We start from the raw sequence: 22,186 nt of genomic DNA on the forward strand, positions 1-22,186 counted from the left end.
CTGTTTATCATGTTGAATCATAAATGCCAAAAAATACTAGTGCATAACATCACACACACACATTTTACTTTTCCAGTGCAATGCAATCAACTTGAACTTGACCGCAGAAGTTGAACTTGAACGTTTGCTCTAAACTCTTTTCCGCTGTCCATCACTGCGACCAAGCTATCCGGGGTCAAGCTATCAGCATTATACCGTATTGTCAGTGTAGTGGCGCATATAAATTGGAACATGGATTTGAGAGGGATAGCATGACCGCAGTTCTGACTCGACGTCACTCACGTAGCCGTGGCGTGCCTGCAGGCAAATAATAGTGAGTCGAGTGTGTGGTCTACAAGCGGATTCATGGAAAAAATGTAGCACCGATGTGACAAAAATATAGCAACACACTCTACATGCATTCATGGACTGAGGATATTCGTAGCTTTGTTCCATATAAAGCATGGAGAACGGTGCGTAAACAACTCCTTTCCTCAGACCACAAGCCAGGCCGTTTTCCGTGAGTACTTAATAACGGGCGTTATTACATTATAATTTTTTTCGTCACATATTTATATAATGCTTGTTACATCCATCCACAATGCCCTTGCAGGTATATAGCATTTCCCCCCCCACCTTGATGTGTTAGCTACCAGCATTTGCGTTTATTTTTTAGCTAACACGCGAGACAGGGCCTGAATAAAAGTATACTTTTGTACGTGGCCATTTGGGAAATCTGTTATATTCTCACAATATCACCAGACATTGTGAAAATGGGTCAGACAGTCCCAAAATTGCAGTGGGCTGAACCTGTGACGCCACTGCGCTATGCTTGTTACCATCTCTTGCATTTACGATTTGTCAAATTCATCAAGGTCTTGGTGTGATATTGTGGCTCACTGACAATGCAGCATTTGAAGCAGAATATCAAGTGGCCAACCCAGACCCCCAAATTAGTGATATGATTTTCCAATTACTTTAATTTGGTTGTTTTGTGTGCATCAGAACATATTTTCTGGAGTGCTGCTTGTCTCTCTGTTATGACAGTATTACTGAAGTGTACCCCGTGTGTATGTGTGTGTGTGTGTGTGTGTGTGTGTGTGTGTGTGTGTGTGTGTGTGTGTGTGTGTTGTTTGTGTATATGAAAACAGTGGAAGACAAGACCACACACAATGTAGACTGTAGTGGTCAGTAGTGGGACACCATACTGTGCTCTGGGGACCATGGAGCTAGAGGGGGACTCTCTTTCCCCCAGGGATTCCTTCACCTCAGTGAGCAGCTATGGGCCACCACCACCATTCTCAGCACAGGACACCGCAACACACAACTTCCTAAATCACACCTTACAGGTAAAGATAATCCTTTCATGGTCAACCACCACATTCTGCATTTGCTGAAACATAGGCTTTTACATAAGTGAAAATCACAGACTTCAGAATCAATGTCAGTTGCATTCAGTATGCTGTCTCTTGCTGTGAGATTGTGTCAATGTCATCAACAGGTTCCAGACGAGCTCACCTTCAGTGGGAGCCCATGGTCCAGTGGTGGCAATGGGGACTTTGAGAGGACCGCAGGCCTCCTATCCCAGGTGGAATCAGGGAGGAGTGCACAGAGGAGCATCAGGCCCTCAGCCTTTCCCTCCTCCCTGACCTGGGACTCTGACTCTGAGAAAGAGACACTAGACGGTAGTTACCACACTGGTTTATTACTGAGCTTTGTATGAACACAATATGAATTATTTTATTGAATTTTTAAGTGTGTCCCGTCTATGTCAGTAGTGCAGTTATGGGCTTTCCTAAATGTGATGCTATCAGTTAAACTTGTTGCTATCACCCACAGCTATATTTGTTGACACTTCCGGGAATGTTTCAATGTTCCTCCATCTGCTTGTAGTCAGAACTGTATCTCTTACTTGGAATGACTACTGTAAATCTTTGCCTGTGAATTTACCTGTGGGTGGCCGACATGTGAAGTGACGTTCCTGTTGTTGTCTGTTTTGTGGGTTGCGCTGTCTGTCAGAGGAGGAGCTACAGCACTTTTCTAACCCTCATGGTCTGGCCGCTCACAGCCCAGGATCCCCCTCCTCTGGACTCAGGTGAGATGGAGGAATAGAAGGGCAGCCAGCAGGAAGATAGTTACAGTTGAAGTCGGAAGGTTACATACACCTTAGCCAAATACATTTAAACTCAGTTTTTCACAATTCCAGACATTCAATTCTAGTAAAACTTCCCTGTCTTAGGTCAGTTAGGATCACCACTTTATTTTAAGAATTGGAATGTCAGAATAATAGTAGAGGGAATTATTTATTTCAGCTTTTATGTCTTTCATCACATTCCCAGTGGGTCAGAAGTGTACACACACTCAATTAGTATTTGGTAGCATTGCCTTTAAATTGTTTAACTTGGGTCAAACGTTTCGGGTAGCCTTCCACAAGCTTCCCACAATAAGTTGGGGGAATTTTGGCCCATTCCTCCTGACAGAGCTGGTGTAACTGAATCAGGTTTGTAGGCCTCCTTGCTCGCACACGCTTTTTCAGTTCTGCCCACAAATTTTCTATAGGATTGAGGTCAGGGCTTTGTGATGGCCACTCCAATACCTTGACTTTGTTGTCCTTAAGCCATTCTGCCACAACTTTGGAAGTATGCTTGGGGTCATTGTTCATTTGGAAGACCCATTTGCGACCAAGCTTTAACTTCCTGACTAATGTCTTGAGATGTTGCTTCAATATATCCACATCATTTTATTTCCTCATGAAGCCATCTATTTTGTGAAGTGCACCAGTCCCTCCTGCAGCAAAGCACCCCCACAACATGATGCTGCCACGGTTGGGATGCTGTTCTTCGGCTTGCAAGCCTCCCCCTTTTTCCTCCAAACATAACAATGGTCATTATGGCCAAACAGTTCTATTTTTGTTTCATTAGACCAGAGGACATTTCTCCAAAAAGTACGATCTTTGTCCCCATGTCCAGTTGCAAATCGTAGTCTGCCTTTTTTATGGCGGTTTTGGAGCAGTGGCTTCTTCCTTGCTGAGCGGCCTTTCAGGGTATGTCGATATAGGACTCGTTTTACTGTGGATATAGATACTTTTGTACCTGTTTCCTCCAGCATCTTCACAAGGTCCTTTGCTGTTGTTCTGGGAATGATTTGCACTTTTCGCACCAAAGTACGTTCATCTCTAGGAGACAGAATGCGTCTCCTTCCTGAGCGCTATGACGGCTGCGTGGTCCCATGGTGTTTATACTTGCGTACTATTGTTTGTACAGATGAATATGGTATCTTCAGGCATTTGAAAATTGCTCCCAAGGATGAACCAGACTTGTGGAGGTCTACAATTTTTCTGAGGTCTTGGCTGATTTATTTTGATTTTCCCATGATGTCAAGCAGAGGCACTGAGTTTGAAGGTAGGCTTTGAAATACATCCACATTGACAATGATGTCAATTAGCCTATCAGAAGCTTCTAAAGCCATGACATAATTTTCTGGAATTTTCCAAGCTGTTTAAAGGCCCAGTCAACTTAGTATATGTAAACCTCTGACCCACTGGAATTGTAATACAGTGAATTATAAGTGAAATAATCTGTCTGTAAACAATTGTTGGAAAAATTACTTGTGTCATGCACAAAATAGATGTCCTAACCGACTTTCCAAAACTATAGTTTGTTAACAAGAAATTTGTGGAGAGGTTGAAAAACGAGTTTTAATGACTCCAACCTAAGTGTATGTAATCTTCCGACTTCAACTGTATGTGTGATAGAACACGACACTACAAGGCAGACAGACAGTAAAGCAGAGAGGTCAAATAAAGTGACAATCGGACACACTAACAGGTTAGTTGTCAGATAGACAGATAGGGACTCATTGCTCTTTCTGACACACTCATACAACTGTCTCTTTCTGTATAATTTTGTCCAGACCTGACAGTGAGGATGACCAAGCACCTGAACAACTGCAGAACTTACCCACTGAGACAAACCTACTCAGCCCTGTGGAGGAGTGGGACCAAGACAAGCCTAACACACACAGAGAGGAGCCAATAAAGGTCCAACCCAGTTCAAAAGAATGTAAGCATGATGGAGAGCAAGGTAAAACACCAGATAACATAGTTATTTCGAAAATAAACTCCTCTCTAATTTCCTTTTGTCTCTTAACCATCCACAGTGGTACATGACAGAGTCTGGAAAATATTGGAGAAAGCTGAACTGTTTCAGTCCAAAGTGACATCAAAGGAGGGGTGCAAAATTGAGGAGGAAGGAGAGGAAGAGGACCTGACAGGGAAGGACAAGGAACATGAGCGGGATGTGTACACCTTTCCTGGGGACTCAGACACAGAGAGCCCCCCACCAGCACCCTGGGCACACTGCACCTTCATCCAGCGTCGGAAGAAGAAGAGGGCCCTGCTCAGGCCCTTCTCTGGCCAGGGCTCCTGGGAACGCACATCAACAGGAGCTGGGAAGAAGGCAAGGGGTGCTTCCTCAAGAGAAAAGAGCTTGGGGCCAGTGAAGGTGAGTGGAGGGGCCTATGACTTTAAGGAGGACTTGGAAAAGGCAACAGAGGATCTGGAGAAGGTAGAAGAGGAAAAAGGTGGTGAAGAAGAAGGAGGAGGAGAGGGAGAGCTTGGTGAAGAGATTTTCACCTGTGTGGAATGTAGCATTTACTTCAAGAAGCAGGTCTACCTGCAGGATCACATGCAAGAGCACAGTCAGACCAGGCCGGGGGCTGTCAGGAGGGAGCGCGGAGTGAAGGGCGCGCGATTTCGGTGCGTGGAGTGTGGATGGAACCTGTCAAACAGGCTGGCTCTGGCAGACCACCACAGACGACACCAGGAGTCTCGTCAGAAGATCCTGGAGGAGATTGGGAAGCTGAGTGACAGTGGGAAAGGAGAGACTACGCAGGGTGAGCCAGGCAAGGTGACCAAACCTGCAAGCCCAGTCCTAGAACCATTTGTAGCTCCAGTCACGACTCCAGCTCAAGTCCCATTCACAGAGCCAGTCCCAGCTCCATTCACAGAGCCAGATCCAGCTCCATTCACAGAGCCAGATCCAGTCCCAGTTCCAGTCAGGGCCCCAGTCAAAGCTCGAGCCAAAACCCCAGTCAAAGCAAAGGTCAAAGGCCCAGCCAATCGTCGCTATCTCTGCCTCAAGTGTGACTTCAGTACACGCACCTCACAGGCATTGGCCAACCATGCCAAGACCCACAACAGAAAACCTACTGGTCTGCAGCGAGCCTCTCCGCGCTTTCAGCCAAAGCTCACTCCTATGGAGCTGCCCGTGTCACCTGGATCTGCCTCTGGCCTGACCTCCATCTCTCTCACTTGTGATCAGTGTGCCTTCCAGGCCTCCAGTCAAACTGCTCTGAAGGAGCACCAACACGTGGCTCACCCCGCGCAGACATCCATCTGTGGGGAAGGGCCTGAAGAGATTAACCGTCCAGGGTCCAGAATTGATGCCTCCTCTCCACCATGTTCTGATAAGCTTTCTAAGCCTGTCTCTCCACCAGAGGGCCAAAGCCAGTCAAAGGCCAGTAAGTCTTCCTCTAGTTGGATCTCTGCTATGGAGGACAGTGACACACAGCCCCAACCATCAAACACTGCTACAGCTCTCCAGCGTAGAGAGATAGCCTTTAAGACCATCGGGAACAAGAGGGCAAATAGGAGAGGGAAGGCGGGGACAGAACTCCTCCAGCCAAATCCCAGACTGGACAGCGGGCCACCTGAGACCGATGATGCACAAAGCCAGGGCCAGAGCCCCGATATGAACCAAAAAGAGACTGAATCACTTGTTGGATCCAAACCGCTCACCAGGGCTCGATCCCTCCGAGGTGAGACTTAAGTTTCAGAACCTATCCCCTCAAGCCTTCTCGAATAGGTTTTGGCCTTTCTAGGGAGTTTTTCCTAGCCACCGTGCTTCTACACCTGCATTGCTTGCTGTTTGGGGTTTTAGGCTGGGTTTCTGTACAGCACTTGGAGATATCAGCTGATGTAAGAAGGGCTATATAAATACATTTGATTTGATTTGATTTGAAAGAAGCCAATACCTTAGACTTTCTTTATAGTCTCGCCTATTAAACTGCTCTCATGCTAATTCGGAGACAAACCTTTCACCGTTAATGGTCTGATATACTAGAGCAGTGGTTCCCAACTCCAGTCCTCATGTATCCCTAACAGCACACTTTTTTGTTGTAGCCCCGGACAAAAAACACCTTATAAGGGCCTGATGATTAGTTGACATGTTGAATCAAGTGTGCTTGTCTGGGGCTTCAATACTGTTTGGGGTGCTTGTGGACTGGAGTTGGGAACCACTGCACTAGAGAATGGCCAAAATATATGCATATCCATAAGCAAAAATATTCTACTGTCCAGAATATTTTGGACTCCTGAGGCTACTCCGAATTCCAATTCAATATTTTCTCTCTTTATTTTCAACTTGGACCTGAATAGTTGGGTAACCTGTGATATTTGTCCTTCAATATTGAAATTATATTCACCTAGAATGCATAACTTGTGCTTCATGCATGTGTACTGTTGGACAGTGCTATCAAATAACATCACAAGCCTGCAGATCAGTCACTGGGTTGGCCGTAACTGAAAATGCCCAGCAGTCCCTGCCTGGCCCATAACTGAACCTGGGTTGCCAGTTGCTTCCCCTCCATGCCCTATGGAGGTGCCTGCCACGGCCATGCAGCTGAAACACATTTTCTTAGCTAGCCTGCGGGGGGCAGCAGAGTGCCAGGGGCAGACTGAGGGCCAGCAGGCCCTGCTAAGACACACACTGTCCCTTGTCCTCAATGAGCCCAACTGCTTTGACCCTCAAACTCTCCTCTCTTACCTTGGCTGTTGGGAGGGAGGCAAGGCGATAGGTGAGTGACAGGCTGAGTTGTGAAGTAGCCACCTGGCATGCAGTGATGCACGGCTCCCCTCACCAAATACAATATTGTCAGCCTTATCTTCCTTGCGCTCTCCCCTAATCAATATAAAGGCTCAGTTGCTAGGTGAATAGATGTCTGTTTCTAATTTCACCCCATTGCATCTTATCACTGTGTTCTTCATGTTACGTCTGTTTGAATGGCCTCTGTAGTGTTTGTTCCATCGCTGTCCTGAAGGGTCTCTGTATATGATGCCTATTCTTGATGTGCCACTATAGCACGTAGTAAATTGATGTGATATAAAGTTATCTCATCTGCTGTTGAAGATTGATTGAGGCAGTTACTGACACAGCAAAAACCCAGCGGCACGTTGGCTCTCCAGGACTGGGATTGAACACTTCTCTATTATAATACTGTGTACTAAATGGCTGTCTCAGCTCAGCCTCATACTATATCCCTTTCCTTCCTGTGCTAGATGACTCCTCTCTAAAACAACAGAGCCTCACAGCCTCATGCTCTACTGAAGGGAAGCCCGTGAAGGAAGAGGAAGAGGACGGGGAGACAAAGGTTGCTTTTGAAAAGAAGAGTAACAAGGTTTTTGCTGCTGAAAATGACGATGATGATCATGACGAAGAAGAGGAAGAGGAGAATATCCGGCGTTTCCTAGCGGAGGGCATATCAGATGAGGATTATGAGGAGATTGATGAGGAAACGGGGACACTGAAGAGCGTGGAGAGGAAATGCCCCTACTGCCCTGATCGCTTCCACAACGGCATCGGGCTGGCCAATCACGTGAGGGGCCACCTCAACCGAGTGGGCGTCAGCTACAACGTGCGCCACTTCATATCCCCTGAGGAGGTCAATGCCATTGAGAAGAAGTTCTCCTACCAGAAGAAGAAGAAAAAAGGTATCTGGAATCTTTGTTATTACATTGTTAGGAACTTGTCGGGTGTATGATGCGGTATATTTGTAATAAACTATAATGTAACAACGTAACAAGTATCAGTCAGGGTAGAGGATGTGTACAACTTCCAAGTCGGTTTGTAAACTGCTGACCTTTTATGTGCCCTTCTCTCTCTCCAGTTGCCAACTTTGACCCGGATACGTTCAGTGTGATGCGCTGTGAGTTCTGCAATGCTGGCTTTGACACCCGGGCTGGTCTGTCCAGCCATGCCAGGGCGCACCTGCGGGACTTTGGGATTACTAACTGGGAGGTGACTGTCTCGCCCATCCATATCCTCCGGAAGCTCTTCTCCAGCCGCCCAGACCTGGTCCTCCCTACAGCCCCCCCACGCAGCCCAGCCTCAGACGAGGAGGAGGAGGAAGACCTGGAGACGGAGGAGGAAGAACCAGCGGGAGGGGAGGGGAGTGAAGAGGCAACAGGTGCTACAGTCTCTAACCTACTGCCATCCTCGCCTTCTCAGCTTTGGGAGAAAGACCACAGCGTTGGTGAGCCTGAAGGTGTGTGTGTACCTGGTGTGTATACTGTAGGATGCCTTTTTGAGCTGGCATTGTGGTTTATGAATACAACACGCTGTGGTCTGACTGTGTTATAGGTTGTTGGTAGATTACATGATGGTTGATCAGCGTGAATAAGACTTCCAAAGAAATGTCTCAGTGCTGAATGTGGTAACTCAACGGTAACTACAGTGGCAATGCAATGCACAAGGGATATTGAAATATGAAAACGATTCTGTGCAATAGTTTTGCAACTATTTTGTATTATGGAACTACTCTCCTGATGTGGCACTTTGCCTGTTGGTGTTGTAACATCAGTCCCTAGTTGTGAGACTTGTGTGATGTAGCAGATTTCTTGTCTATGATGAACTGCAGTATTTGGGACAAAGTGTTACTGTAAATCAAGCATATTAGAGGGAGATGTGCTCAGCGCGTTTGTCCCAGCCTCTGCTCGATTGGTCACGCCTTAGTTTAGCGGTGCATGTGTATGGGGGCAAAATGGCTGCTTCCACCTCCCTGCAGACACAAACAATAGCGGAAAAACTGTCTGGCTTTAGCTGCTTGGAGTCCGATGCACCGCAGCTACTGACCGGTGAGTACCACGCACCGTAACGCCCGTGCCCTTTAATCATTAATCGGCTTCATTGTTGCACGTCGCGTCGTGGCCCGTATTGTTTGCTGTACGTCAGAATTGTTTCAAGACACATTATCCGTCAAAAAAATGTAATAATATTAGACCATTTAAAATCACTGTCGCGCGCTAAAGGTGAGATAGACAAAGTCAAGGCATTGGCTACAAATGTGTCATACTTGTCATTGTTCGAGTTGCTTGTATCACTGTAGCTACGCGCGCAGGAATGTGTTTTGCAACATTTGATGCGGACTGTCATTTTCTGTGTGATATATTTTGTGCGTCTCGGATGACGTTCACTATTTCCAGTACTGCAGGATTTCTAAAATTACCTACAGTTCCCAAATCCTCGCCATTTTACTTTCCTTTGATTTCTTGAATGTGGTCGCTCTGGTGTCAATTCTTTATGAATGCATTGCTTCATGCTTATAATACAGGAATAACGGACTACAAATCTGTAATCGTATCAAAACTTATTTAGATCTTAAAAATACATTTAAGTGTCACTTTATTAAGTGTCAGCCTACTACTGCTATATAATGAAAACTGAAGTCCGGATTTTGTAACTTTGTTACTTTTAATAGTTTTATCAAATCAGGGTATCATTTTGCTGCAGTGATCACATTTTTGATGCTGCAAATAAAGCGAGAAAAATCAAAGGTGTCATTTGCTCTGCGAGCACCCTGAGACGAGATCAACTGACAAGCGCAGAGCCGCCCACCAGACAAAAAGCATTGTCTACTCACGTCGCTTATGATTTACCGTTTTGTCGCAGAAAATGGTAGTTTTGTCCCAGGAATACACCATCGCAATGAAAGGCATGTGTCTGTTACGAAATGTACAACAGCAAGAAAACGAACCGCGTTTTGCCATTATCACCGGTCTACACGCTTGAAGAAGTGATTTATTAGACAGACTATGTTTGAAGCACCAATAATTGTTGAGCGCTGCAAATTGCAGTTATTTGAATGAATATCGTATTATTATTATTATTAGCTGCTCCATTGTAAAGGTTTTATGTATTTTTTGTTATTCATACAGAAACATAATACATTGTATTATTTAAAAACTATTTAATTTGCCCATGCATACACTATATATACAAAGTATGTGGACACCCCTTCAAGTTAGTGAATTCGGTTATTACAGCCACACCCATGTCTGACAGGTGTATAAAACCAACACACAGCCATGCAATCCCCCTACAAACATTGGCATTAGAATGGCCTTACTGAAGAGCGCGGTGACTTTCAACGTGGCACCGTCATACGATGCCACCTTTCCAACAAGTCAGTTCGTCAAATTTCTGCCCTGCTGGAGCTGCCCCGGTCAACTGTAAGTGATGTTATTGTGAAGTGGAAACGTCTAGGAGCAACGACGGCTCAGCCATGAAGTGGTAGGCCACATAAGCTACTGAATGGGGCGGCCAAATGCTGAAGCGCGTAGCGCATAAAAAATGTCTGTCCTCGATTGCAACTCTCACTACCAAGTTCCAAACTGCCTCTGGAAGCAATGTCAGCACAAGAACTGTTCGTCGGGAGCTTCATGAAATGGGTTTCCATGGCCGAGTAGCCGCACACAAGCCTAAGATCACCATGCATAATGCCAATCATTGGCTGGAGTGTTGTAAAGCTCGCTGCATTGGAGGAGTGGAAACGCATTCTCTGGAATAATGAATCACGCTCCACCATCTGGCAGTCCGACAAACAAATCTGGACTTGGTCGATTCCAGGAGAACGCTACCTGCCCCAGTGCATAGTGCCAACTGTACAGTTTGGTGGAGGAGGAATAATGGTCTGGGGCTGTTTTTCATTGTTCAGGCTAGACCCCTTAGTTCCAGTGAAGGGAAATCTTAACGCTACAGCAAACAATGACATTCTAGACAATTCTGTGCTTCCAACTTTGTGGCAACAGTTAGGGTAAAGGCCCTTTCCTGTTTCAGCATGACAATACTCCCGTTCACAAAGCGAGGGCCATACAGAAATGGTTTGTCGAGATCGGTGTGGAAGAACTTGACTGGCCTGCACAGAGCCCTGACATCAACTCCATCGAGCACCTTTGCCAAATAATTAGTCCCCACAGCAATGTTCCAACATCTAGTGGAAAGCTTTCCCAGAAGAGTGGAGGCTGTTATATCAGCAAAGGGGGGACCAACTCCATATTAATGCCCATGATTTTGGAATGAGATCTTTGACGAGCAGGTGTCCACATACCTTTCGTCATGTTGTGTATTTTCATGCATTACTAGTTACCAAAATTAGTACTTATGTAATTTTCCTGGTGACATTAGGCTCCATGTTTAATTCACATCCTCCCAGGTTAATGACTCTTTAATTAATGACTCATTCATTTGGTTGTGTATTGTGTTTCAGGCGGGGAGGAGGAAGAGCAGATGCCAGCACTGGACAGCTTGACCTCCAGCCCAGGGAGGAAGGGTCTGTTTTCCCTGGACCCAGAGAGCCCCTCCCCGAGGGATGAAGCTGACATCAAGGGTGAGACTGAACAACATGGGGCAAGATGAGATGAGACATAAAGCTCCCCTGGGATCTGGAGGCTTTGTTAGGTGGCAGACAGATGTGGCTGAGGTTACCACAGCCCCTAGCTGAGAATTTTCAACAACGATATGTACATCACGTCTCAATGGAGTTGAGTGGCGATTAGTTTTGTCGGGGTGTACCTACATGGAGTCGATATCAGACAATACAAATTGCAATTCTTTAATGGGTACCTTGTACCTATGTTTGTTCTGTGTAAAGGCGTTCTTTTATTTGGGTGCTGAATTCCATAGTTTATGATTAAAACTTAATTCGATATCCTTATTCGGACGGGATTAGTTTTATTGGGGGAGGTCGGGTAATGTAATTTTACGCACAAACACAAAACACCACATCCATCATTTTAGTCCCGTCCGAATTTGCAATGTCAGTCAGTTTTACATGGCAGGAGAGTAACAATTCCAGCCAGATTAACCTAATGTTTTTTGGCAAACTCCAAGGTCTTCTGATAATGCTAGTCCTGTGCGTAATGACATCCCTGTGTTTTTCAAGACATTACAAGAGTTTGACAGGTGCTGAGCACAGTTTGACCAAGGAAACAAGAACTGATTTGATGAATTGATGCTTAAACAAAGTGCTACGCATATATTTTATATGAATGGCTTAAATTGATCAAGTTTCACAGTGAATACTTGTGTTTATAGGCTATGTTTTGTGCCAATGAATTGAAGTTGAACATTGCCAAATGCGTCAGTTTAATTAAATGTGCAATAAAAATATTGTGCATAGGCCTATTTAATTCAACCGTGGCTGTTGATGTAGGCAATAGATTGCAAACAGGGCATCCCTGATTCCCCACTGAGCTAAACTTTTTTGGAATTGGCAAGTTCACCTTCTCATCCATAAATGCATCTCAAGTGCAAGAGCACTGTTCAACAGCTCACGTCAGCAGGATGGGAGGCCTTTTCATTAGGACAGTCTACCGTCAATCCCTAAAATAATGATTATGATCACACTTCCGCAATTTAAACGTTTTGGGGACACCTTTACATTTGGCCGCCAAGCATGAGTTATCAGTGTTGCCTTTATCGTCTAGACATGATGTTGACATATCTTCACACGTAGAATAAAACCCTCCAGGCTTCCGTCGTAGTCAATTGAATGAAAACAAATGAAGAATTAAAGGCGGCAGTTTGTTAAAACGTATACCGTGCGAATTGTCCTCTGGAATAATTCAAATGCTGGGGTATTAATTACATAACCAGCGTCTCTGCGAATACTAGTCCCGTCCGAATAGGGCTATAATGTGACCTTTGTCAAATTGTGCTGCATAATTCACTGTTTTCCAATGGAGTATGAAGTTAGCGACTTCAAACATGCACTGCCTGTCAGGACCCGGTGTGAGAAAGTCACTAATAATCGGCAGAACCCAGAAGATGAGGCAGACACAGCAGTACTAGAGACGGTGGTTTAATCAAAGGAAAGATCTTCCGGCAAAAATATAAATCCACAACGTCCAAAACAAAAGCCAAGAGACAAAAATAGATAACTTCCAAAATACAAAGAAAATCCACAAAGTGGTAAGAACAGCAAGGGAAAAAACAAACCTCAAAAGACTAATCCAAAATAAACAAGAACAATACCAGAGAACCTCTGGAAACTCCAACAAGAGAAAAAGTTAACAGCAGGGCTGGGTGCTAACGTACAAACACTGAGCAAAGAACTGAGGAACACACAGGGTTTAAATACTAACAAGGGAACGACAAACAGGTGCAAACAATAATTAGAGCAAGGAAAAAACAAAAGGTTCAAAAAAGGTGCAATGGGGACATCTAGTGACCAAAATCCAGAACAGTCCTGGCCAAAACCTGACACTGCCACTCGATACTTAAAAATATATACTTTTTTAAACACTTACTGTGTACCTGTGCTTGTCCAGATTGTTGTACAGCTGTCCGAGGGAGTTGTATCCATAGTTTTTGATGACAATTGCATTCTATGCATCTCCTGCCAAAACAAAAACAATCATCCTTCAACGATGGGACTGTAACTTCTTCATTAGCAAACAACGGCGTAGGTCACGAAAAAATGCTGTTTGTATCAAAAACTACGGATTGCAGCAAACTCAATGCCACTCAACTCCATTGTATCATGGAGTTGAGAATTCTCAGCTACACAGCCTCCTGCTCTTTTTGTCACCATCCGTTAATTCAAGTGCTATAAATGATGTAATAATACACACACCAGTGCTGAACTATGACTGAAATAAAATGTGCACAGGGACATTTTTCCATATTCTGTGTATTTTGCTGTGTGCTGGTCAGCTGCATCTCTTCCCCTCTCACTGTTGTCCTCTCTATTATAGTGTCCAACCTGTTAAAGTGTGAGGTGTGCAGCGCCCCCTTCGAGACGAGGCGGGGCCTATCTAGTCACGCCCGTTCCCACCTGCGCCAGCTGGGCATCGGCATGTCGGAGAGCAGCGGGGCACCCATCGACCTCCTCTACCAGATCACCAAGGAGCGCGGTCTGGATGGGCACTTCCCCCCTCCCCTCCCCCGGCCCCCCGTCGCCAAGAAGCCCCTTCACGTTCTGCCAACCCCACGGAAAGAGGAGAGATTTCAAGACACAGACATGGACGAGAAACCCATCCCTTTCTTCATCCCCTCCCCTGTGGCCTCCCCTCCCCCCTCCTCCCTCATCAGGGCCTGCTCCCCTTCTCCTGTGGTGAGGAAGGCCCCCATCTCTTCTCTGCTGCCTGTGTCCTCCCCCTTGCGCTGTCTGGACCATAAGCCTGTAGGGGCGAAGAGCACCACCTCTAACCTCTCTGCCAAACCCTTCTGGGCTCCACAAGAGACGGATGCCCCACTCAACCTCAGTAAGTGTGTCATTCATCCCCAACTGATTAATGCACAGGTTGTAAAGGTTTCTGAAGTAAAACATTTCCTTATACCCGATTTTCCTCATCTGTGCAGCATTGGAGGTGGACCCCAATAAGGACATAGTGTGCCAGCTGTGTGGCGCCTGGTTTGAGACGCGGAAGGGCCTGTCCAGCCATGCCCGAGCCCACTTGCGTCACTTTGGGGTGGAGTACTCAGAGTCCAAAGGTTCCCCCATAGACCTCCTCAACCAGCTCATTCACACTGATGACTTCAAGCACAGAGCCAGCGCCCTGCAACCTGAGGGGCCCCAAGGGCTCAGGGGCCTCACAGCCAGCCTCTCCTCCCCCAAACGCTCCCTCCTCACCACCTCCTCCACACCTCTCCTCTACAAGGTCACTACGATGGGGGGTGGATCTGGGTCCAAAGCTACCTCTTCCTCAGCTTCCTCAATGTTTGGCCCGCCCTCCAAACGTCCCAAGTCCTCCAAATTACAGGTCTTCCGTTTGAGTGGCGGGGAACTCACGCCCATCCCCCACAGTGAGTGTTTGTCATATGATGGAAACTAAACTCATTCTCCATTCAATGCAATACAGCATCAGTGGCTTGTTGATGTACAGTTTCTTGAGGTGCTTATTTTAAGTTGATCTTCATCTCTACTCTCCATCTCTCCTGCAGGTGAACCAGTGAAGGAGATCGGCTGTGAGTTCTGTGGGGAATACTTTGAAAACCGTAAAGGCCTCTCCAGTCACGCGCGTTCCCACCTGCGCCAGATGGGCATCACAGAGTGGACAGTCAACGGTTCCCCCATAGACACCCTGCGAGAGCTGATCACACGTCGAGGTCTACCATGCGCCCTGCCCCTCAAGCCCCTAAAATCTCCCCCTCCATCCCCCGGACCCCCTCGCTCCCCCTTGTCCTCCTCTGCCTCGCCCAGCCTCCTGAGTCGCCTCCCTTTTGCCTTCGCCCACCCACCCAGCCACCAGTCCACAGTGCGTAAGATGGGCTCAGCTCCACCGGCTTCCCCTAGCCTGATAGTCAAGCTGAAGCCTGAGCCTATGCAGCTGGAAGTCACCATGCCAGGAGCGGTGGGGGGAGCAGCGGGATACTCCTCTGAGCCACTGAATTGCAGCTGGAGCAGCTCCGACAATATGCTCCCTCTTAACTTGGGTGAGTCCAAGTTGAAAGACCATCTTGCAATGATTAAGGTGATATCCATACTGAAGTGATGCCTTTTTGTTATTCTCTACTGTCTCTTTTTCCATCTCTCTGTCTCCTCCCCCCTCCCTTTGTTCCTCCCACAGTCACAGCCCATGAAGTAGAGCCCACTCGGGACATCCGCTGTGAGTTCTGTGGGGAGTACTTTGAGAACCGTAAAGGTCTCTCTAGTCACGCCCGTTCCCACCTGCGCCAGATGGGCATCACAGAGTGGACAGTCAACGGCTCCCCCATAGACACCCTGAGAGAACTCATGCACAAGAATTGGGGCACCTCGTCCCCAGCCCCGGGGCTGAAGAAGGAGACCAGCCAGGGGTCCAGCCCCACCTGGGAAGGCCTGGTGGGGGGCCTGGGTTACCAGTCGCCCAAGTTCTCCCGCAAATCCCCCCTCACCCTGCTGCACTCTGGCTCCCGGCTTCATAAGCACGGCCTGGGGGCGGTGGGCCTCTCCTCCACCCCTCCCGCCGGGAAGTTTTTTGCAGTGTCCCTGCTGGGTAAGAGACCCATGTCGGAGGAGGGCCGTCCAGTTGAGAGGTCACCATCCCACCCCCAGTCCTTTTCGCCCCTGCCACATGACCTCTCCATCAAAGGGAAGTCCTCTCCAGACAAGAATGCGGGAGGGCACCTGGGTAAGCCATGACCTTACTAAAGATCCTCAGAAGAGTTGCAGTCATCCTTTAACTTGCTGACTGTCGTTTAGTACATACTCATTGCATTTAGCAGAGAATGACACATATGTTATGTTATATACATTTCATTTTATGAAACATGAATCAACTTAAGCCCAGCTCTGACTGACAACACCCCTCCTTTGTCTTCTCTCACCCCCTCCCCAGATGCCAGCTGTGAGCTGTGTGGGTTCTACTTTGAGAACCGCAAGGCGCTGGCTAGCCACGCGCGGGCCCACCTGCGGCAGTTTGGCGTGACAGAGTGGTGTGTGAACGGTTCGCCCATCGAGACGCTGAGTGCCTGGATGCGCAGCCGGCCCCACAAGGTGGTGGAGATGCACCGCAGCTACATGCAGGGCTCCAGCCGCTCCACCTCCAAGAAGGTCAGGGAGCAATTCATTTATTTAGTAGTTTATCTAATGGTGAGAGATGATAGTAAAAGGACTATGTTACTCACAATACTTGCAGTGAGATTTTTCTCGAAACTTCTATTTTTCCAATGTCCATGCGAAGGCAGCAATTATTTATATCGACTTAGAGTAAACAGTGTGACATCGTGCACACAATGCACAATCAAGCTGCAATATTGCAGTCGTTTTTTATTAGTGCCGACCTCGTCCATTTAAGTTGTGGGTTTCGGACCGTTATGAGGGCCGTCGGCACACTGTTAGGGCTGTTTAGAGCATTGACCTGACAACCCATATCATTAAAGGTCAGGTGAATTGTTTACCATAATGCTTTAGCTCTCTCAAACTAACAACACCTGCCAGGAGATAAGCTTTTAAAGGTAAAAAGATGGAATTGGCCTCAGCCTCCGCCAGCCATTTTGTGATTTAAATGCCTCACTCAGATCTGCTATCATGTAGCTCCAACACAAAGATTCTCATATCAGCATATTTCCCCTGTGGGGGACACAACAGGGTTAGGTATTGACTTAATAGTTGCTATAGTAACCAGAGCACCGGGTGACATAGATCCTTCATCTTCAGATGAATTATGTTCTAGAAAATAGACTTGTCCATCCCTCCTGAATTAGCATTGTGTATTTGTGTCACCATTACTCCCTCTGTGATGAGTTGACACACATAAAGATTAGAAGTTTACTCTGTCATATCCTTCTATTAGAGTACATTGAGACAGCTATTTTAATGAGAAGCACTCATCCCTCTCCTTTATGTTGCAGAAAAGCAGCTCGTCTCTCTCCCCATCGTCCGACTCTGACCTCCTCCCCCCCATGCCCTCCCAGAAGCATTCCTCCTCCTCCTCCCAGTGGGTGGCTCTGGGGCTGGCCCAGGCCAAACGGGTAGGCCGGGAGCTCACCCTGGCATCACCCCGGGCAGCAGAGGGTGATGCAGGTCTCACTCCCCCCTCCCGACCCAGCCACAGCAGTCACAGTCCCAGCCCCGCCCGACTCTCCAACACCCTCCCTCCCCACGCACAGGTGGCCCGCAGCGAGCTCAACGTGCGCCTGCCCAGAGGTGAGTGTGACACACAAACACACACAACTATTCGCCATACACACATACCTGTCCATCTCATGCTCAGCCTGGTGTTCTCTCCTCCTCATGTCCAGGCTTTGAGCGGCGACCTCTTAAACACCCCTCGCACTCAGAGGGAGGAGAGAGGGACAGTGGCACCCCCAAGCCCTCTCGCACCGGCACCATTCCTGCCCTGGTGCCCAAACCCCCTTCCTCCCCCCTGGTCAAAGTGGTGGGAAAGATCTACTCCCTCAGGTGCCGGTGAGTTTCTCTGGGGAACTGTGCAGTACTGAACTCATCGGCTCATCTCAAAGTATGCCATATTCCCAATATAGTGCACTCCTTTATAGCCCTGGTCAGAAGTTATGCTCTATTTTGGGAATAGGGAGGCACTTGAGATTTGGAAGTTGTGTGAATGAGAGCTTTTAGTCTGTAAAATAACATTCACGATAATTATAATCTGTTGATTTATTAAAGCAACATTTTTTAAATGATCCATGTACCGTTCCTGTTTACCTGCTGTGGTTGTATGATGACTCTGTGTGAGTACAGTGTGCTCTCTGCCTCTCTCCGCCAGGTTCTGTGAGGTGGAGTTCCAGGGTCCTCTCTCTGTGCAGGAGGACTGGATCCGCCACCTCCAGCAGCATATTCTCAACCTCAACTACAACAAGCCTTCTCCCTCTGCCACGGACCCCCCAGCCCAAGACCACAACCCAACCCCAACCTCAACCTCAGTCCCAGCCACTACCTCCAGCTTCACCACAACTCCCGCCCCCACCTCAACCCCACCCTCCATCCACACCGACACCACAGCTCCTACTGTTCTCCCTCCTTGCAGCCCCTCTCCTCCCCCAATGGCTGAGTCTGCTCCAATTGTCACGGCCATTCCAATGGCAACAGCCTCAGCAGAGTCCACTCTCACCCCAATCCTGATCCCCATCCCCACCCCGTCATTGTAACCCCCAGGTCCATAACAATCCACACATTCTTCTAACCATTTTGTTCTGCCACGTCTTTGCCATGCCTTTTTTCCATCCACTTGTTCCTTCGGCCTCACCACTGGGAACCTGTTGTTGAAGTGTTTTAAAAAGAAGCTTTCCCCCGACGAGCTCTCTCATTCCCCAGCCTCTCCTAGGAAGCTCTGCAGATGGTTACAAAGCCCCATTGCCATGGGAACCCAAGCTCTCCTGACCAGAGTGGGTGATTGCAATTGTCTAGGGCTTCGGAGTCTGCTGTTTCTTCTTTGTTTGGACTTGTTTGAGCTGAATGTTCAGTTTGTAACGTGGACAGTTACACTTCCTGCCGCTCAGTGGTTAACCGAGAGGTTAACTTAAACCATATTGAACTTTGACCTATCTCCCTGCTCCAAACAGTGCTTTACAAAGACCTGATAGGCTCCGCCCATTTATATTTGAAGCACTTAAGAGGAGCACACTCATGGCTCCTGCTTTACTTCCCTCAACAACATTTTAAAAGGAGTTTAAATAATGTTTTGTAGTCATGCTTAGTCTATGGTACAGACTTAAAAAGCCCATTTACACGTCATTTTGATAAGGCAATTTTAATGTAGACAATGTCACCTAGCACTTAACTAAATGCCCCATTGATTAGGGCAGTGATGATGAGGAAAAGGCCCCTTTGAGAGAAAAGGAAGGACCCTGTAGAGGAAGCAGCACCTTGAAGGGACGTCCCATTCACCTTAGTGTTAGGCTGACAGGTGCAGTCACACAGTAACTCTTAATGTTTTCTGAATGTAGTTAAAGGGATAGTTCACCCAAATTACATATTGGTTTCCTTATCCTGTAAGCAGTCTATGGACAAGGTATCACAGAAATCCATGCTGTGGTTTAGTTTCATTGGCACCCTTTCCAAATGTTGTGGCACAAATCCCATTTAAGTCATGGGTACAAGATATTAGCATTTTTCAAACATCATGTCCAAATCATTCGGAAAGTGTCTAAAATTGATTGTAAAGCACAACAAAGTCACTTATATATAAATGCTGATATCGGTCCCATGGGATTTGTGCCACAAATTCTAAAATGTTAGCATTTGAAAACAGTGGCAGGGAAACTAAACCAAAGCATGGATTGCTGTCATACCTTATCTATAGACTGTTTTACAGGGTAAGGAAATCAATGTGTAATTTTGTAATTTGGGTGAACTATCCCTTTTAATGCACTTATTCTTTGAGATGACTGTGCCATATTAAATTAGACTGATCAATATGGTATTCCATAGTTTGATGTCCCCAACACTGTTTAGCTAACGGCATTTAAGCTCTTGATGAAACTCATCTATTCTTTAGATGAAAGGGTCCATAGAAGTGTTGAAGGTCGTTATTTCAAGTTTCAATGCGGACACACATACAAATGTTGCCATTTCTTTCTTGCCTTGTCAATGAAACCCAAAACCTTGGTTGTTATTTATTATACATTTGAATGTGGTGAACTAGGTTGTTTTTAGGCTCAATTAGAACATTGGAATGTTTGAAATTAGGTCAGTGACACTTTTATCTAAATGCATAAGCTATGTGTGTTTGTTTGTTTGTGTGTGTGTGTGTGTGTGTGTGTGTGTGTTTTTGCACAAGATGTGCATGTGTATGTCTTTCAATGACTTTTAAATGCTAGACAACCGTAGCTAACACACAGGACCTCTCGTAGCTAAAATCTAGCTAATCATGGGATCTGGTCTATTATTTAGTCTGATTAGGACTTGACTGCATCCGCCATTCTCCTAAGGATGTGCCAAAGAGTGTGTTTACTCCCTGGTCTCGCCTCTGTAAGCTGTTTACATGGGACCTGTTCATAGGGAGGAGCTCTGCACAGCTACGGAGCAACCAAGGCTCCTCATTGGACGAGGGACATGTATCGGTGTACATCTGGATCCAGTGTCTCCCAGTATGTGAACCACAGAGTTGACTGACTGTTGCAGTGACATACATAAGCGGCCTTGGCTTCATGGAACTGTTACACTACTGCATTATTGCACCCAGTACACGGACGCCCACAGAGGTTGCTATCTGTCAGAGCTCTGTGAAGTATTGGTGCCCTTAAATCCAGACGCATTACGTATGGCCTCTGGCGGAACAGCTTCTAAATTGGGGCGACGCTGTCGCTCCAGCGTGTCTTCACATTGCTTCAGGTAAGTGTTTATATTGCCTGCAAAGTAAAGCAATAACTGAAGAGTCTATACGGAAATTAACTTTTCACGTTTGTTCAAGCATTAAACTATGTTGAAAACATGACTGTTTGACCCTAACAATCCCCATACCTTTTATTGAATATAGATACGTATATATAACTACATGTACTTATGAAACTGTTGATGCTATTAGAGCTATTAACAGTTCTATTAACAGCTAGTTAGAAAACGAATGGATCATGATTCCTTTTATCGTGATTTAATTTCAACCTTCTATGACATGTCTTTTTATTGCTCTGTGCATTTCTGTATTTGCAGTCCAGGAGGTGAAACCTTGATGAGTATTTTTTATTTTCTTTGTTAGCTAGTTTCTCTAAGCTGAACATTGGTGCTCATGAGAATGGGATGGTGAGGATGGGGAGTGACTGAAGACAGGAGAACATTTGTGATTGTTGTGTCCTAAGATCAGAGGACTCTAAATACTTCAGTCTTTAAAGGGGACCACTTTTGCACGTTCAGATTTTTTTCCACCAGTGAGTGTTCACATCGTGATAGGGTTAGCCTCTGGCAGGTTTGTGACTGTGTTACCGTGTAAGATGAGTTTCCGCTGGTGTTACAACTATGTCCCCTTTAAGATTGCCTGTGTGTACCCCTCAGCTGGTATGACTGGCTGCAGAGGGTTGGTATGTGTGTGAATGAGTGTGTGAGTGCCTGTGGAGAGCTAAGACCATGATCTGATGATGATAATAAAAATATTAAAGAATTGTACTGTACACAAAGGATTGAGGTTCATGTGAATCAGCTCCTGAACAAACATTAAATGTGATTTCAAACTCAGCCACTTTTGAATTGAGTCTTCTTAAATGCTTGATCATGTTAATTTAATGTCTGTCCTACAAAAATGCTTCAAAGGGAATGATGTTGGATAACACTTAACTAACATGTATTGGGCCAGCAGGAGGAGCTAGAAGACAGGTTCTGTACTCCATAGTCATCCTGAAGAGGCTCTCTGTTGAATATCAAGAAGTTGCTTTTACAATACAAGATCAACAGAACAGAACAGAACAGAAAGAACATCCAAGACAGAAACTATTATAAAATAGGTCAAGAAAGAAAATGTTATGTATTGTGACACATTTATCAGGCTTGACTACCCCAATTTATTATGCTGAGATTCTGAACAACTGTCATAATCAATCGGGGGGGAATTATGTGGAATTAAGTATTTAAAAGACAACAAAACATTAGTGAACTAATTCTTGCTTCCTGAAACCCAGGAAGCCACTTCCTAGATCAATTCCTATTAACCTACATTGTGACCCAATGTCTTCAAATCAATGAGCTAATGTAGCTAGCTAATCAATGAGGTGAATAATGA

At 46.2% G+C, this 22,186-nt stretch overlaps 1 protein-coding gene across 4 annotated transcripts; it reads left to right on the plus strand.

Moving 5' to 3' along the window:
- The first annotated feature begins 243 nt into the window (after nt 1-243).
- On the plus strand, nt 244-21,645 carry LOC129833350 (protein Wiz-like). 4 transcript variants are annotated; one of them, XM_055897883.1, is made up of 17 exons: nt 244-499; nt 1,131-1,328; nt 1,481-1,664; nt 1,999-2,074; nt 3,892-4,061; nt 4,138-5,796; nt 7,316-7,747; nt 7,924-8,301; nt 11,302-11,421; nt 13,790-14,299; nt 14,397-14,840; nt 14,979-15,470; nt 15,605-16,147; nt 16,355-16,569; nt 17,370-17,664; nt 17,760-17,925; nt 18,242-21,645. In XM_055897883.1, the coding sequence occupies exons 2-17, from the start codon at nt 1,203-1,205 to the stop codon at nt 18,621-18,623; spliced, it is 6,192 nt and encodes a 2,063-aa protein (XP_055753858.1). In that variant the 5' UTR covers nt 244-499; nt 1,131-1,202; the 3' UTR covers nt 18,624-21,645. The 4 variants fall into 4 exon arrangements, with proteins under 4 accessions (XP_055753858.1, XP_055753861.1, XP_055753862.1 ...); XM_055897886.1 differs by having other exon boundaries at nt 7,924-8,289; XM_055897887.1 differs by having other exon boundaries at nt 3,892-4,040.
- The last annotated feature ends 541 nt before the right edge of the window (nt 21,646-22,186 follow it).

Source organism: Salvelinus fontinalis, chromosome 34, assembly GCF_029448725.1.
Source record: "Salvelinus fontinalis isolate EN_2023a chromosome 34, ASM2944872v1, whole genome shotgun sequence".
Lineage (NCBI taxonomy): Eukaryota > Metazoa > Chordata > Actinopteri > Salmoniformes > Salmonidae > Salvelinus > Salvelinus fontinalis.

What these genes read in the sequence shown, in the direction of transcription:
- LOC129833350 (XM_055897883.1), top strand. Translation starts at nt 1,203, where the DNA reads ATGGAGCTAGAGGGGGACTCTCTTTCCCCCAGGGATTCCTTCACCTCA. An exon ending in TAAGCATGATGGAGAGCAAG is followed by an intron (nt 4,062 to 4,137) that starts GTAAAACACCAG and finishes AACCATCCACAG; the next exon opens with TGGTACATGACAGAGTCTGG. An exon ending in ACTCACGCCCATCCCCCACA is followed by an intron (nt 14,841 to 14,978) that starts GTGAGTGTTTGT and finishes TCTCTCCTGCAG; the next exon opens with GTGAACCAGTGAAGGAGATC.